This window comes from Dendrobates tinctorius, unplaced genomic scaffold, assembly GCF_039654945.1.
Source record: "Dendrobates tinctorius isolate UK_male_01 unplaced genomic scaffold, ASM3965494v1 ptg000126l, whole genome shotgun sequence".
Classification (NCBI taxonomy): Eukaryota; Metazoa; Chordata; class Amphibia; order Anura; family Dendrobatidae; genus Dendrobates; species Dendrobates tinctorius.
In genome coordinates this window covers 17,136,660-17,151,744 of record NW_027361794.1, presented here as the reverse complement: position 1 = coordinate 17,151,744, position 15,085 = coordinate 17,136,660, and the positions used below count along the sequence as shown (strand labels likewise).

At 45.8% G+C, this 15,085-nt stretch overlaps 1 protein-coding gene across 1 annotated transcript in view; it reads right to left on the bottom strand.

Annotated features, from left to right (window-relative positions):
- Window positions 1-2,877: 2,877 nt before the first annotated feature.
- The window catches only part of LOC141047166 (uncharacterized), a 73,823-nt gene continuing 61,615 nt past the window's right edge, over window positions 2,878-15,085 (bottom strand). The window contains exon 9 of the mRNA XM_073542122.1: window positions 2,878-4,474. Coding sequence (XP_073398223.1) covers window positions 3,039-4,474 — 1,436 coding nt within the window. The 3' untranslated portion in view covers window positions 2,878-3,038. The remainder of the gene's footprint in view (window positions 4,475-15,085) is intronic.

Genomic DNA, 15,085 nt, shown 5'->3' with positions numbered 1-15,085 from the left:
GCCAATCCTGTTCTGTGGCAAATGCCAAGCATCCTGCACGGTGTTGGGCTGTGAGCAGAACCCCCATCTGTGGATGTTGGGCACTCAGACCACCCTCATGGAATCGGTTTCTAACCCTTTGTGCAGACACATGCACATTTGTGGCCTGCTGGAGGTCATTTTGCAGGGCTCTTGCAGTGCTCCTCCTGTTCCTGAAAGGGGGGGTCGTGTCGTCCTCTCTCAGCGTCTGGAATACATGATGTGTGTACAGGACTTGTCCTTCCACTTCCGGGTGCACGCTCCCGCCCCTGCTACATCTCTGGATTCGCGATGGATACTGCGTCCACTTGTTATATAGATCCACGGTAAGATCCCATGATCTCTCTATGCACAACCTGACAGTCTTTATGCCTCTTGTCATGAAGTTATTTAGCATTTCCTCTCCTCCCACAGTGGGACGGCCGCAGGTGCCTCCTTGCATTATTGGTATGTAATGGATGTGTCATTTTGCAGGGCTCTTGCAGTGCTCCTCCTGTTCCTCCTTGCACAAAGGCTGAGGTAGCGGTCCTGCTGCTGGGTTGTTACCCTCCTACGGGCCCCTCCACATCTCCTGGTGTACTGGCCTGTCTCCCGGTAGCGCCTCCAGCGTCTGGAGACTACACTGACAGACACAGCAAACCTTATTGCCACAGATCGCATTGATGTGCCATCCTGGAAGAGCTGCACTACCTGAGTCACTTAAGAAATAAGATAATCCTTTAATCGTCCCACCATGGGGAAATTCAGAGTTGTAGTTGTGTGGGTTGTAGAGTCTTTCTCATGCTACCACGAGTGTGAAAGCACAACCAACATTCAAAAGTGACCAAAACATCAGTAAGAAAGCATTGGTACTGAGATGTGGTCTGTGGTCCCCACCTGCAGAACCACTCCTTTATTGAGGGTTTCTTGGTAATTGTCAGTAATTCCCATCTGTTGTCTATTCCATTTGCACAATAGCATGTGAAATTGATTGTCAATCAGTGTTGATTTCACAGAAGTTTGATTTAGTTAGAGTTATATTCTGTTGTTTAAGTGTTCCCTTTATTTTTTTGAGCAGTGTATATATTGGGAGAGAGGAACCTAAAACTCTATTAAACTATATGTAATTATATTCTTAAAGGAACAACCAAACATCTGTAAACTGTCACTCTCATCAGGGAAGACAAGTTTCATTTCAGGAGCTCATATGATTGTCAGGTTCCTTTCCCATCTGGGTGCATCACCATCAAGTTCCTGATCCATTGAAAGTCTTCTGCAACGTGCTGGAACTCTTTGTGGCAATGGTGGAGCAGGTGGCCAGTCAGATATATGGATTCTGGGAATGTCCAGGGCATCACAGAATTGTCTCATGTTGCTTGGATCTTTGAAAATATACAGCTGAAATGTGTAGCCCCAGGAGTACATCAGGCCATTTTTCCACAGGGTATTAAGTAGTGGTTTCAATACCCTTCTTTCAGAAAGTGTCATTCAGAAAGGATCTGTGAGCAATTTATGCTTTACATTTAAATTAAAAAGACCCAACTTTCGTGTTTTCCTCATAATGGGCTCATTTGCGTTATAAAAATGTGGGACAGATAATGTCTACTGGACTCTCAGAATCTGAGCCATGATTGTCTAGTGTACGGTGCGTCCTATCGATCTCCAGCTCATTATCAATAGGATCACCAAGGATATTTTGAATAACGTGAGCAGTGTTTGCTTAATCGCTTGTGTATTGATGCTTTCAGGTATACCCCTTATCCAGATATTATTGTAATTGTCTAGGTCATCAACCATATTAACCAGACTGTTTATTTGCTGGCTGTGAAGATCCAGTGTTTGTTTATGAGCATTTTGAAGGTCCAAAACTTGTACAACATCATCCTGTAATCTCTGTACCTTGTCAGTATGCTGTGACAGGCTATAAGTGAATATTTCAGTTTTGTATGTGGTCTCCAGCCTTTGTATATATTTCTCCATGTCTTGTTTAGTAGGGATAGACGCAATATGATATACAAATCAATTATGGTGTTCCCAATATCAGAATCCCCTGTAGCTTGGGAGGAGGGGAGGTAAATTCCCCTGTGACGCAAACATTGCTCAGTACGTGGGCTTCAGTGAGAACATAAGGAGATTTGTGGAGCTGTTTTCTTGTGAGACCAACAATAAGAAAGGAGAAATTGCAGGACTTACAGGCTTGAGCTGTCTTGCATTATGAGGGTTAAGAGTGCTACTTTTTCCAAGCTGAGGCAGAAATGGCCCCGTAGTGGAAAGATGTGCCCTTCGATAAGAAATTTGGGAAGGTGAATCGCGACATCAATGGATCAGCACCGGCAAGGAAGGAGAGTATGAGTGTTTTTATTTAAAGAGAACAAACATGAGAAATGAGAAGGTACAATTTTCGGATAAAACAACATTCTGAAGATGAAAAAGGCTACTCCCCTTTGTGACGTCTCTGAAGTTTATTAAGAGTTAATTTCCATGTAAAACATTTCCAGTAAATAAGCCCCAGATGTATCCTGAAAGATAAGAGAAATAAATTAGATTATACTCACCTGGGGGGGGGCGGTCCGATCCGATGGGTGTCGCAGGTCAGGGTCAAGGCGCCTCCCATCTTCATGCGATGATGTCCTCTTCCTTGCTTCTTTCGCGGCTCCTGCGCAGGTGTACTGATTTGCCCTATTGAGGACAGAGTAAAGTGCTGCAGTGCGCAGGGCCTCTCTGACCTTTCCCGGCACCTGCGTACTGCAGTACTTTGCTCTGGCCTCAGTAGGGCAGAGAATTACGCCTGCGCAGGAGCTGTGATAGAAGTAAGGAATCGGACGTCATTGCATGAAGATGGGAGGTCGCCGGACCCTGACCTGCGACACCCATCGGAATAGGACCGCACCCGACCGCCCCTGGGTGAGTATAATCTAACTTGTTTTTCTTATTATTCAGTTTACATCGGGGGCTTATCTATAGTATTATAGAATGCTGTAGATAAGCCCTAATGGCGGTGGCCACAGCTTATATGCGAAAAACGAGGTGACAGATTCCCTTTAAGCATATGAAGAAAGCTTCTCCCCCATGTGACTGCTCTGATGGCGAAGAAGAAATGATTTATTCTCAAAACATTTTCCACATTCTGAACAAGAAAAAGGCTTTTCCCCTGTGTGGGTTCTATGGTGGCGATCAAGACCTTCTTTACGTTTAAAACTCTTCCCACATTCTGAACAGGAAAATGGCTTCTCCCCTGTGTGAATTCTCTGATGTGTGATAAGATTTGTTTTTTGGTTAAAACATTTTCCACATTCTGAACATGAAAATGGCTTCTCCCCTGTATGAGTTCTCAGGTGTTTGATAAGACTTGATTTCTGGTTAAAACATTTTCCACAATCTGAACAGGAAAAAGGCTTCTCCCCTATGTGAGTTCTCCAGTGGTTAACAAAATGTGGTTTCTGGTTAAAACATTTTCCACATTCTGAACATGAAAAAGGCTTCTCCCCTGTGTGAGTTCTATGGTGGCAATCAAGACCTGCTTTATTTTTAAAACATTTCCCACATTCTGAACAGGAAAATGGCTTCTCCCCTGTGTGAGTTTTCTGATGTGTGATAAGACTTGATTTGAGGATAAAACATTTTCCACACTCTGAACATGAAAATGACTTCTCCCCTGTGTGAGTTTTCTGATGTGTGATAAGACTTGATTTGAGGATAAAACATTTTCCACATTCTGAACATGAAAATGGCTTCTCCCCTGTGTGAGTTTTCTGATGTGTGATAAGATTTGATTTGTGGTTATAACCTTTTCCACATTCTGAACATGAAAATGGCTTCTCCCCTGTGTGAGCTTGCTGATGTTTGATCAGATTTGATTTGTAGTTAAAACATTTTCCACATTCTGAACATGAAAATGTCTTCTCTCCTCTCATGTGAGTTTGCTGATGTTTGATCAGATTTGATTTATCTGTAAAACATTTTCCACATTCTGAACATGAAAAAGGCTTCTCCCCTGTGTGAGTTCTATGGTGCTTAACCAAAGCCCATTTCTGGTCAAAAATTTTTCCACATTCTGAACATGAAAATGATTTCTCACCTGTGTGACTTTTCTGGTGTGTAACAAGATGTGATATATGGTTATAACATTTCCCACACTTGGAACAAGAAAGACTATTCTCCGCTGTGTGAATTTTTTGACATTTAAGAAAAGACTTTTCGAGGGGAAAGCGATTTACATATTCTGAACGTGAAAATGGCTTCTTTGCTTTATAAGTTTTAATGCTTTTTTTGTGACTTTGATTTTCCTCAGGGGTCGGTAATGAATCAGAAGACAGGACCTGTTTCAAAGGATCAGATGGTCGATCTTTGCTGTGAATGGATGATGGTATATCTGGAGTAATGGCATTCACTTCAATTGTCTCCTGTGTACTTTCAAGATCATCTGGTTTAAAAATTGAAGTTGTCAGCTGTCCCTCTGATCTCCTTGTCCAGTCATCTGCCAAGAGTAAAACCAATTATTATTTTTGAATAAAATTGTTGAAATTAAGTACAAATGTTAAAAAGTATTAAACTATTAAAAAAGTTTAATTATAAACCAAGACAATGACAGTTCACAGTCTGATAGAAAACCTCATAGGATGAACTAGTAGAGCGTGGTGTTCGACTGTTTGTTTATTCTGCCTCCCAAATGTAGGTGAAAATAAAAACTTCTACTCATCTCACAAAGAACAAGCCTCACTCAGGTACATCATCTGACAGAGGAAAAACAGAGGTTTCCACATTATTAGTGGCTCAAAGACTCTTGAAAAGCAACATGGCTTCCAGAAACCAATCCAGCAATATCCGATCTCCCAAAGTCAAATCTTTCCCTCACTCCTGAGCCTTTCAGTGCGCCCAAACCACATTCAACATCCATGTGTTTGGCATTACTATATTGAGAAGAACCCACTTAATTTATGGTGTGTGTCTCCTGAAGCACAATCTGAACACTATGTGATAGGTAATAAAATGGCAAATGTGCAATTTTCACTCTTCAACATCCACTCAGTGCTAGTTTCCAGAAATTGGCTATGAACTCAAAATAGTCACTACTCCTATAGATTAATTTCCTGAGGGTTATAATTTCCAAAATTGAGCCACTTTATTGGGGCTTCTACTGCTCTGGTTTTCTATTTTGTCATATTAGGACTTCTGAAAATGGTGTGTCACATTTTTTCTGGGATTTGCTCCTGCAACGTCTGTTTCTGCCATCAGGCGCCACCTTATTCATTCTGCAGGTGGCGCTGGTGATGCAGGAGACATGGCAACAAGAAACTCTGGATGGCACAGGTTCTGTCCTTCCAAAAAGATTAGGTTGCCCGAGACCTGTAGTACCATCCAGTCTAGCAGTATGGGATTGTGTGGTGTCCAACTGAAGTAATTGGCTTCCTGCTTCAGCCAATTGGAAAGCATCACGCCTTACTAAAACTAGAAGCATATGGCCGGAATCTGCCAGATACAGCCTTGTTCTCCTCTGGTTCAGTCCTCTGTGCTCAGCTCCCGACTTTTGTATTTGTTTCCTGTTGTGACCCCGGCCCGTTTACTGACTACTCTTGCACCTTCTGATTTTGTATTTTCTCTGCTCTCCGGCTTGTGACCCGGCTATCTGACCATTCTTCTTGCCATGTCACACCACCGAACAGCAAATAAAGTTAGAGCTCGGGCAATATTTTCCTTTAAATGAGTTTCTTTAAAAAGTATTAGACATTCAAGGAGGACTTTTTATAATATTGCAGAGATACAGTGTCTTAAAATTAAGATCTTGGGCATTTGGAAGAGGCAAAGGCAACCTTTTTTTTTTTTTTAAAGACTACCATGAAGTTACAGGCTCACATAAGTGACGCAGGCCAGTTCCAGCACAACTCATAAAAAAAGACATGTTACATCCTCAACAACAACGTATGTATGAGGGGCAAACTCCAATACTAAACAGGACTTGCATTAATTTATGTTGGACCATTGGAGCTACTATGAGTCCTGACCAGAAGTGTAGAGAAAGCATTAGTGCTCCCCATTTCAGGAGAGATTGTGCAGTAATCTGAATTCCTTAGTATTGAAAACATAATGGAATTTATGACGTGGAGTCAATCCATGAAACCAGGGCTCGAGCCATGCCAACACATCTCCTGCATGTGTGAATAAATGTATATTACAGCCATCAGCCACGCACAGCTTAGAGATATATCATGGCACAGGTGCAGTGTTTTTATGTACAGTAGTTTCTCACGACCCTATTTGAAGTTAGTCAATTTTAAATTGAAAAGTCAAGATAAAGGGAAACTCTGTTGTTATTGTACAGAAATTCACACTTGGACCTCATTGAACATTTAATGTTACCGATCATAAAAGCGAAGTTTGGCCATAAAGACTGGACCTGCTCTTGTAGGGACCATATGAGCACATTCAGCAGCACATAAGGGAGAGAGGTAGATTCATCCAATAAGATATCAGGATTCTAGGAAGCCAACAGCATCATTACCATACGCATCTTAATATTTTTCTTCAAGTGATTTTCTAAATTGTCAGCACATTCTACATACGCGGTGGAACCACTGTGCCACGAACCACAGAGAGCCTGGAGGGGCGTGACTAAGCAATCACCTGACTTTTCACTAGAGCCTCTGATGGTGAGGAAGCTGCAGAGGTGGTTCACCCGGGTTGATCGAACACTTTGCGAAAAGCTTCTGAGAATGAAGGCAAATTGGAGATGATCGGATACTCACTCTTCCACAATTGGTTCAACCATGCCAGAGCCTCACCTCCAAGGTGCAACATTAAAAACACCACCTTTGCTCAATCCAACATGAAGTGGTGCGGAAGAAGTTCAAAATGTAGCCGGTCCAGGTTGATGAACCCACGGCAGAGCTTCGTATTGCTGTCAAAACGTAGTGGGGCTGCGAGTCAGAGGCCAAGATCTTGAACAGAGCAAATTGTCTGGGAAGTCTCTGGAGGAGACACGGCTGTTTTGAGATGCTGGAACTCTGGAGGGATGTTTAAGGCCTGCAACTGTGTGGACAGCTCTTCCTGTGCATTCTTCTGTCAGCAAAGCTCCTGGTACATGGTCCGTATGGGCAGGGTCCGGGGTCCAGCGGGATCCATGGCCTGAGCAAACTGTCACGGTTGTGGTTTGCGGAACCACTGTGTCATGAACTGCAGAGAGCCTGGAGGGACATGACTAAGTGATCACCTGACTATTCACTAGAGCATCTGATGGTGAGATTAGACTTGGCTCCCGATGAACGCCAGGTGCCAGACCAACAGTTGGCAGACCAACAGTCGCGCAGCAGCTGGACCCGAAGGACAGACTGGATGGAGCAGCAGGCAGAGCTTGTATCAGAGTGCAACAGACAGAGTTTGTGTCAGAGTGCAGCAGGCAAGTTTTGCTTCAGAGTGCAGCAGGCAGGATTTGCTTCAGAGTGCAGCAGGCAGGATTTGCACTGGTATGCGACCTTATACATCATAGACGGAAACAGGAAGGTTGCTCAGGCACCTCCCCAGTGAAGAGGAAGCAATATATTCATAATGCCTCAAAATCATTGGCTGGGGAGGAAAATAGAATTAGACTTACAGGTAATTTGGTTTCTAGGAACCTTCCATGACAGCCACATCGGAGGTTGTCTTCCCCGCCCTAATAGGGAACAGGAACACAAAGAGGTTAAATACCCTTCCCCTTCCTGCAACCACCAGTGTTTTCCTGGACACACTAGTATGAATAGTTACCACCGAAGTGCAGGAATCATCCGATAAAAACATCAGATAGGGAGGGAAATTAGTGCTGTCGTGGAAGGTTCCTAGAAGCCGAATTGCCGGTAAGTCTAATTCTATTTTCTCTAGTCACCTTCCACGACAGCCACATCGGAGTAATACCAACAGCTAATTTCTCTAGGGAGGGATCACGGCCTGCAGAACTCATCTGCCAAAAGTTAAATCCCTATTGAAATTTAGTCTGTAATGCCTGGTGAATGTGTGGATGGACGACCAGGTGGCAGCTCTACATATCTGCTCTGACGAAACATTCCCCCTCTTTGCCCATGATGTTGCTATCGCATGGGTAGAATGCGCCTTCAGTGAAGCTGGTGGATCCAGTTTCTGTGATGAGTAGGCCAGGCATATAGACTGTCTGATCCAATTCACAATCGTGTTCATAGAATCATAGAATCATAGAATCGTAGAGTTGGAAGGGACCTCCTGGGCCATCTGGTCCAACCCCCTGCTCAAAGCAGGATTCGCTAAATCATCCCAGTCCGATGTCTGTCCAGCCTCTGTTTGAAGACTACCATTGAAGGAGAACTCACCACTTCTCGTGGCAGCCTGTTCCACTCATTGATCACTCTAACTGTCAAAAAGTTTTTTCTAATATCTAATCTGTGTCTCTTCCCATTCAGTTTCATCCCATTGCTTCTAGTCTTTCCTTGTGCAAATGAGAATAAAGTTGATCCTTCTACAATGTGACAGCCCTTTAGATATTTGTAGACAGCTATTAAGTCTCCTCTCAGTCTTCTCTTTTGCAAACTAAACATTCCCAAATCCTGCAACCTTTCCTCATAAGACAGGGTTTGCAGACCGGTCACCATTCTGGTCGCTCTTTTCTGAACTTGCTCCAGTTTGTTGATGTCTTTTTTAAAATGTGGTGCCCAAAACTGGACACAATATTCCAGATGAGGTCTGACCAAAGAGGAGTAGAGGGAAATAATGACTTCACGTGATCTAGACTGTATGCTTCTGTTAATACATCCTAGAATTGCATTTGCCTTTTTTGCTGCTGCATCACACTGTTGACTCATATTCAGTCTGTGATCTATTAGTATACCCAAGTCTTTTTCACATGTGCTGTCACTTAGCCCTATTCCTCCCATTCTATATATGCTTTTTTCATTTTTATTGCCCAGATGTAGTACTTTGCATTTCTCCCTGTTAAAAACCATTCTGTTAGTTGCTGCCCACTTCTCCAGTTTATTTAAATCTTTTTGAATCCTCTCTCTCTCTTCTCTAGTATTAGCTATCCCTCCCTCCCTGTTCTTTGCCGCCTTCTTGCCCTTATTTCCTCCTGAGAACCGGATGAATAAATTCTTGTCAATCCGCCAGGCTTCAGTCTGCTGTAGGTAAAACAGGACCACTCTGCGAACGTCGAGAGTGTGGAAAGTCTCTTCCTTAGGGTTGGAAGGGCTTGGGCAGAATGAGGGTAGTACAATATCCTGATCTCTATGGAAGTTTGAGACCACTTTGGGTAGAAAGGTATGATCTAATCTCAAGATGATACTATCTGCAGTGATTGTGAGGTAAGGCTCTTGAATTGACAGGGCCTGCAATTCCCCTATATGTCTAGCCGTAGTAATTGCGACTAAGAAGACGGTTTTAATGGTTAAGTTCTTTATGGTCATGGAATCTAAAGGCTCAAATAAATCTTGGGTTAGGCTGTTGAGCACGATGTTGAGATCCCAAGGAGGCACCTGACTGCGGAGTCTAGGACGAATCCCGGCTGCCGAAGCCATAAACGTTTGGTCCAGCGGTGGCTGGCCAGGTCAAGATCTAAAAAGGCGCTAAGAGCTGAAATTTGCACCTTCAGTGTGCTGGGGGTAAGGCCCAGTTCTAGACCTTTTTGTAAAAAGTCTAGGATCTGTGCTACGTTGGGGTGGAAGAGATCAGGGGTGCCTGGAAAGCACCAGGAAGAAAACTTTTTCCAGACCTTGGCATAGATGGCATTGGTTATTGGTTTTGGATTACCTTATCCGAGAGTCCTTTGGCTCTTAGGATTTTGGCCTCAGTAACCATGCTGCCAGGTTCAATTTGCATAGGTCCGGGTATAGCAGAGGACCTTGGTGAAGGAGGTCGATCTTTTGGGGTAGAAGCCAGGGGCCTTCCTGGGCCATGTCCATTAGGGCAATGTACCAACTTCGTCTGGGCCACAGAGGGGCGATTAGTATTGTGGGGACTCGGTCTGTCCGGATTTTCTGTAATGTTTTTGCTTGCATCGGTAAGGGTGGGAAGGCATATGCGAGATTGAAATTCCACCGTTGGGTGAAGGCATCTATTCCTTGCGCTCCACCCATGTGGTTGAGGGAAAATAATACTCTGTCTTCGCATTTTGCCTGTTGGTGAATAGGTCCACCTCCGGAGTCCCCCATCTTGAGGCTAGGGACGAGAAGACTGCTTGGTCCAGGCACCACTCCCCTGGATGGACGTCTTTCCGTCTGAGGAAATCTGCCTGGGTGTTTTCTGATCCTTTCAGATGCACTGCTGTGATAGAAAGTGAGTTTTCCTCTGCCCAGGAGGAGATCCTTGCTGCTATTGCCTTCAGGCAGGCGTACTTCGTACCCCCTTGGTGCCGTAGATAGGCCACTGTGGGGATATTGTCTGAGTAGATGCGGACGTGGTGATTTTGGATTAGTGATGACGCTTTTAGAGCTTCTCCTACCACCTTTAGTTGCCTCAGGTTTGAGGAACTGGTGCTGATGCTCGGTGGCCATCTCCCCTGAAAATAGGACCTCTCTACTACTGTGCCCCAGCCATGTTGGCTGGCATGTGAGCGGAGTGTTTTCAGGGGAAGCTGATCCCAGCTGACCCCCTTCTGAAGATTTTGGTAGTTCAACCACCACCTCAGGGCTGATTTTACATGACCGGGGAGGGAAATCCTTCGGGACAATGGAGTTTGTCGCCGCCTGAAATGTAGAAGCACGTGGCTTTGTAGGATTTGAGTGTGGGCCTGAGCCCAAGAAACCGGCCGGGTTCATGCGGTCAGAGATCCTAGAGCAGACATTGACTTTCTGAGGGTTGGTGCCCGCTGGTTCCTAAACCTGGTTATCTTGTGGACAAGGTCGACCTGACGATCTTTGAGTAGGAAGGATGTCCTTTCCCTTGAGTCCAAGAGGACTCTCAGAAATTTTCTCCTTGTGGAGGAGGGAAGAATCTCTGATTTCTCCAAGTTCGGTATCCAACCCAGGGATCTTAATATCTCCAGGGTCTTTTCTACGTCCATCTTTAGACGTGAGCTAGATGGTGCAGTGACGAGGAAGTTGTCCAGATATGGGATAATGCATATCCCCTGGCGCCGGATGAAAATCACTGCCTCTGCCATGATCTTGGTAAAGACCCATGGTGCCGATGAAATGCCGAAGGGTAGAACTGAAAATGGTTGATTTGCTGACCCTGAGAGACTGTGAATCTGAGTACTTTCCTGTGCTCCGGATGGATTGACACATTGTAGTATGCATCCCTCAGATCCACTGTTGCTATTACCCAGTACTGTCTGATGAGAGGGATTTCCAACCTGATCGACTCCATTTTGAATCGCCTGTACCTGATCGATTCGTTTAATGGCTTCAGGTTTATGATAATTTGTTTTTTCCCTGATGCTTTCGTCACCAGGAAGAGACACGAGTAATAGCCGTGTCCTTTCTCCAGCTTTGGTACCCACGAGATCGCGTTCGACCTGAGTAGATCTTGTAGGCCTCTTAATAAGGAGTCCTGGAGATGCGGAGACTGTAGGGAGGTCACCCTTAAGCATTGTGGGGGAGGACTCTTGAACTCTATTTTTAGTCCAACTCGTATGGTACGGAGGACCCACTGATTTGTGGAGATGGATTGCCACTGGGTGAAAAAGAGCGAGAGTCGATTCCCGACCGGGGCGCCGTCATTGCTTATCTGGGGTCTGTTGCTGGTTAGGGACAAGGATGTTCTTGCCCTTGCCTCCTTTGGAATAACTCCTTCTCCCTGTTTTGCCTTTCCCCCTGTACTCTGAGAGGGTTGGTCATGGGAGGGACGAAAAAACCATCTCCGAGGATTTTTATGTTCCGGAAGAGATTTCTTTTTGTCCGAGGCCTTGTCCAGGATGTCATCCAGGACAGGCCCGAACACCTAATGGCCTTGGAAGGGGATGGTGCACAATTTGGCTTTGGAGGTAAAGTCGCCCCCCCACCCAGGATTTTAACCAGAGTGCTCTTCTCGAAGAGTTAGAAAGAACGGCTGCTTTTGCGGCTTCCCGGACTGACTCGGCTGAAGCATCAGCCAAGAATCCCGTCGCTTTCTGCAGTAGGGGTAGGGATTCGAGTATCTCTTCGGTGAGGTGCCCTGAGTCAGATGATCCTCAATTGTGCGTAACCATAGAAACAGGGACCTGGCCACACATGTGGAAGCTATATTAGCTTTTAGCAGATTTGTAGAGGTGTCCCAGGACTTCCTTAATAAGGTCTCAATTTTTCGATCCATATAATCTTTGAGCTGGGAAGAGTCCTCAAAAGAAAGGGCTGTTTTCTTAGATACCTTGGACACCTGCACGTCTACCTTCGAGGTCTCCCATAAGGAATTCTCACCATCCAGGGAAAAACGGTTTTTCAGCTCAGAGGGCACGCTGAGGCCTTTTCAGGGAGGCCCCATTCATGGAGGATCAGATTCTGTACGTTCTCATGTACAGTAAACCCCTTTTAATCTTTGGGCTTCAGACCCCCAAACATCTCATCCTGTACCGTGTATTTAACTTCTTCCCCCTTCACCCCCATGGTGCCCCTAACCATACTGATTAGTTCACCCATATCCTCGTGACTAAAGTAATATTGTTTGTTCCCTGATTTAGGAGTGGAAGTGGAAGTAGAACCCTTATTCTCCCAAGCGTCCTCCGAACCCGAGGACTGAATATCGCCCAAGTCTGGGTTAGATTTTATCGGAGCTTTCTTCCTCTTCTTAGAGAGAGGTGGTTGTGGCACCGGGATCTGGGAGAAAGTGGCCATGGAGGCCTGAACCTCCTGTTTTATGAGGGATTTAATGCTATCCAGAAGAGAGGGCTGTTCAGAATGTAGGACGTCCTCCATACAGGATTGGCAGAGCTTTTTGCCAGACGAAGAGAGGAGTCTAGCAGCACACATTTTACAGTTGCGGCTGGTCCTCTTAGGGTCAGAGACCTTTTCTCCCTATAAGAGAGAGAAGGTAAGCTAAGCCACTGGAGGGAATAAAGGTAGGATAGCTGGGGCAGACACCTGCTACTTACAGTAAGAGGGTGGTACGCTGGGCTCAGCAGAAGCAGAGAGCGAGGGTTTGTCACCGTCCATGTCCGTCTGCAGTCAGCGTCAGGCACGTTGTCTTACCTGGTGCTCCCCACCCGGATCTTTAAAAATCATGGGTCCACAGTCATCTGTGCTCCTCCTCCCCCCTTTGGCCCAACGGCACGCACGTCACCGCCCCGCTTTACCTCCCGAGGAGGCACAGGAGAGGCGGGAGGGTCCCGAGTCCACCGAGCAGGAGGAGACGGGAGCAGCCACCGGAGGAGCAGAGCAGTGCCCCAGACCTCAGCTTCCCAGCATGTACAGGTGAAAGACGTAGGGTGCTTCCGATTGCCGGCCACGGCAGCACCCTCGTAGACCTCCTCATGCCCCACAGGGGACAGGAAAACACTGGTGGTTGCAGGAAGGGGAGGGGTATTTAACCTCTTTGTGTTCATGTCCCCTATTAGCGCGGGGAAGACAACCTCCGATGTGGCTGTCGTGGAAGGTGACAAGAGAAATAGCAAGTGCACGTGCTGGTCCTTTAAGAGGGCGGGAACAAGCGCATGCCCTTAGAACATGGCAAGAAACCCAGCTGGAAGTGCTGCTGGGAGCAAGCGGAGCATGAGAAAGAGAGGAACCAGTTGCAGTGCAGATGAGTGAGCTGACACGCCGGGAACCCAGCGTGGTGCTAACAGTACCCCCCTTTACGCCCCAACCACTTCAAACCATCGAGGAAGTTCCGGAGAAGAATCGGAGCATGAATATTTTCCTTGGGCTCCCAGGACCTCTCTTCAGGACCAAATCCCTTCCAGTCAACGAGGAAGAAGGTCTTGCCTCTCACCCTCTTCATGGCCAAGATGTTCTACACTTCAAAAACATTATCCAAGGCTTTTGGCATGGGCGTGATACTGGGATCCTTGAAGAAGGGTCTCAGGATGACTATCTTCAGTAGGGATAAATGAAAGCAATTTGGAATCCACAGAGAAGGAAGTAGCTTCAATTTACAGGAGACCTTGTCGATTCGCTTCAACACCTCGAAAGGCCAGATAAGAGGGGACTCTTCAGCCAGAAGTACCTGGACAAAAGCCATACCTTGTCTCCAGGACAGAAGCATGGAGGATCCAGGCGGCTACTGTCGGCATGTCTCTTAACACGAACCGAGGATGCTTCCAATGTGACTCTGGTGTCCTCCCACAACTTCACAAAATCATTGGAAAGGATATCTGCCACAGTGACATATCAGAAGGAACCGTCACTGGAAGGGGAACCTCAGGTTGCCGACCGAACACAATGTAGAATGGCAATTCTCCCAAGGCTTCACCAACGTGATTATTATATGAGAACTCATTCCAGGGAAGACATTTCACCCAATCATTATGATGGTCATTGATGAAGTGTCGCAGGTAGTTGCCCAGGACCTGGTTGACATGCTCCACTTGTCCATTGGACTGAAGGTGATGGGCCGAGGAGAAATCCAAGACGATATCCAGATGTTTATAGAGCGCTCACCAGAATCTGGAAGTAAACTGCAAACCTCAATCGGATACGATGTGGCAAGGAAATCCATGCAGGCGGAAAATATGCTTGATGAAGCTTGTCAGCCAATTCAGGAGCAGATGGGAGAGCAGACAACAGGGTAAAATGTGCCATTTTAGAGAAGCAATCCACAACTACCCAGATGACGGTGCAACCCTTGGAAACTGGAAAATCCTTAATGAAGTCCATTGCTATGTGCTGCCAAAGAACAGATGGTATGGTTAACGGTAGGAGAGAACCGGTACGAATTTGTCTAGGAATTTTATTGCAGGCACAAGTCAGACAGACAGCCACATAAGCACAGATTTCCCTCCTCATGGATGGCCACCAGTAATGACGAGAGATCAATTTTAATTCTGTAAGTCTTTCCTTGAGGAATTCACGACAAGCAAATGGGGGTGACCAAAACCATCTTAGAGGGTTCAATGATGAATTGAGGATCCTCCTCTTGGTCCCCAGACAGAAGTGAGTGAGAGAGGGCATCAGCTCTGACAATCTTGTCACCGGATCTGAAATGCAAAAGAAAGTTAAAGCGGCCAAAAAACAAAGACCACCTG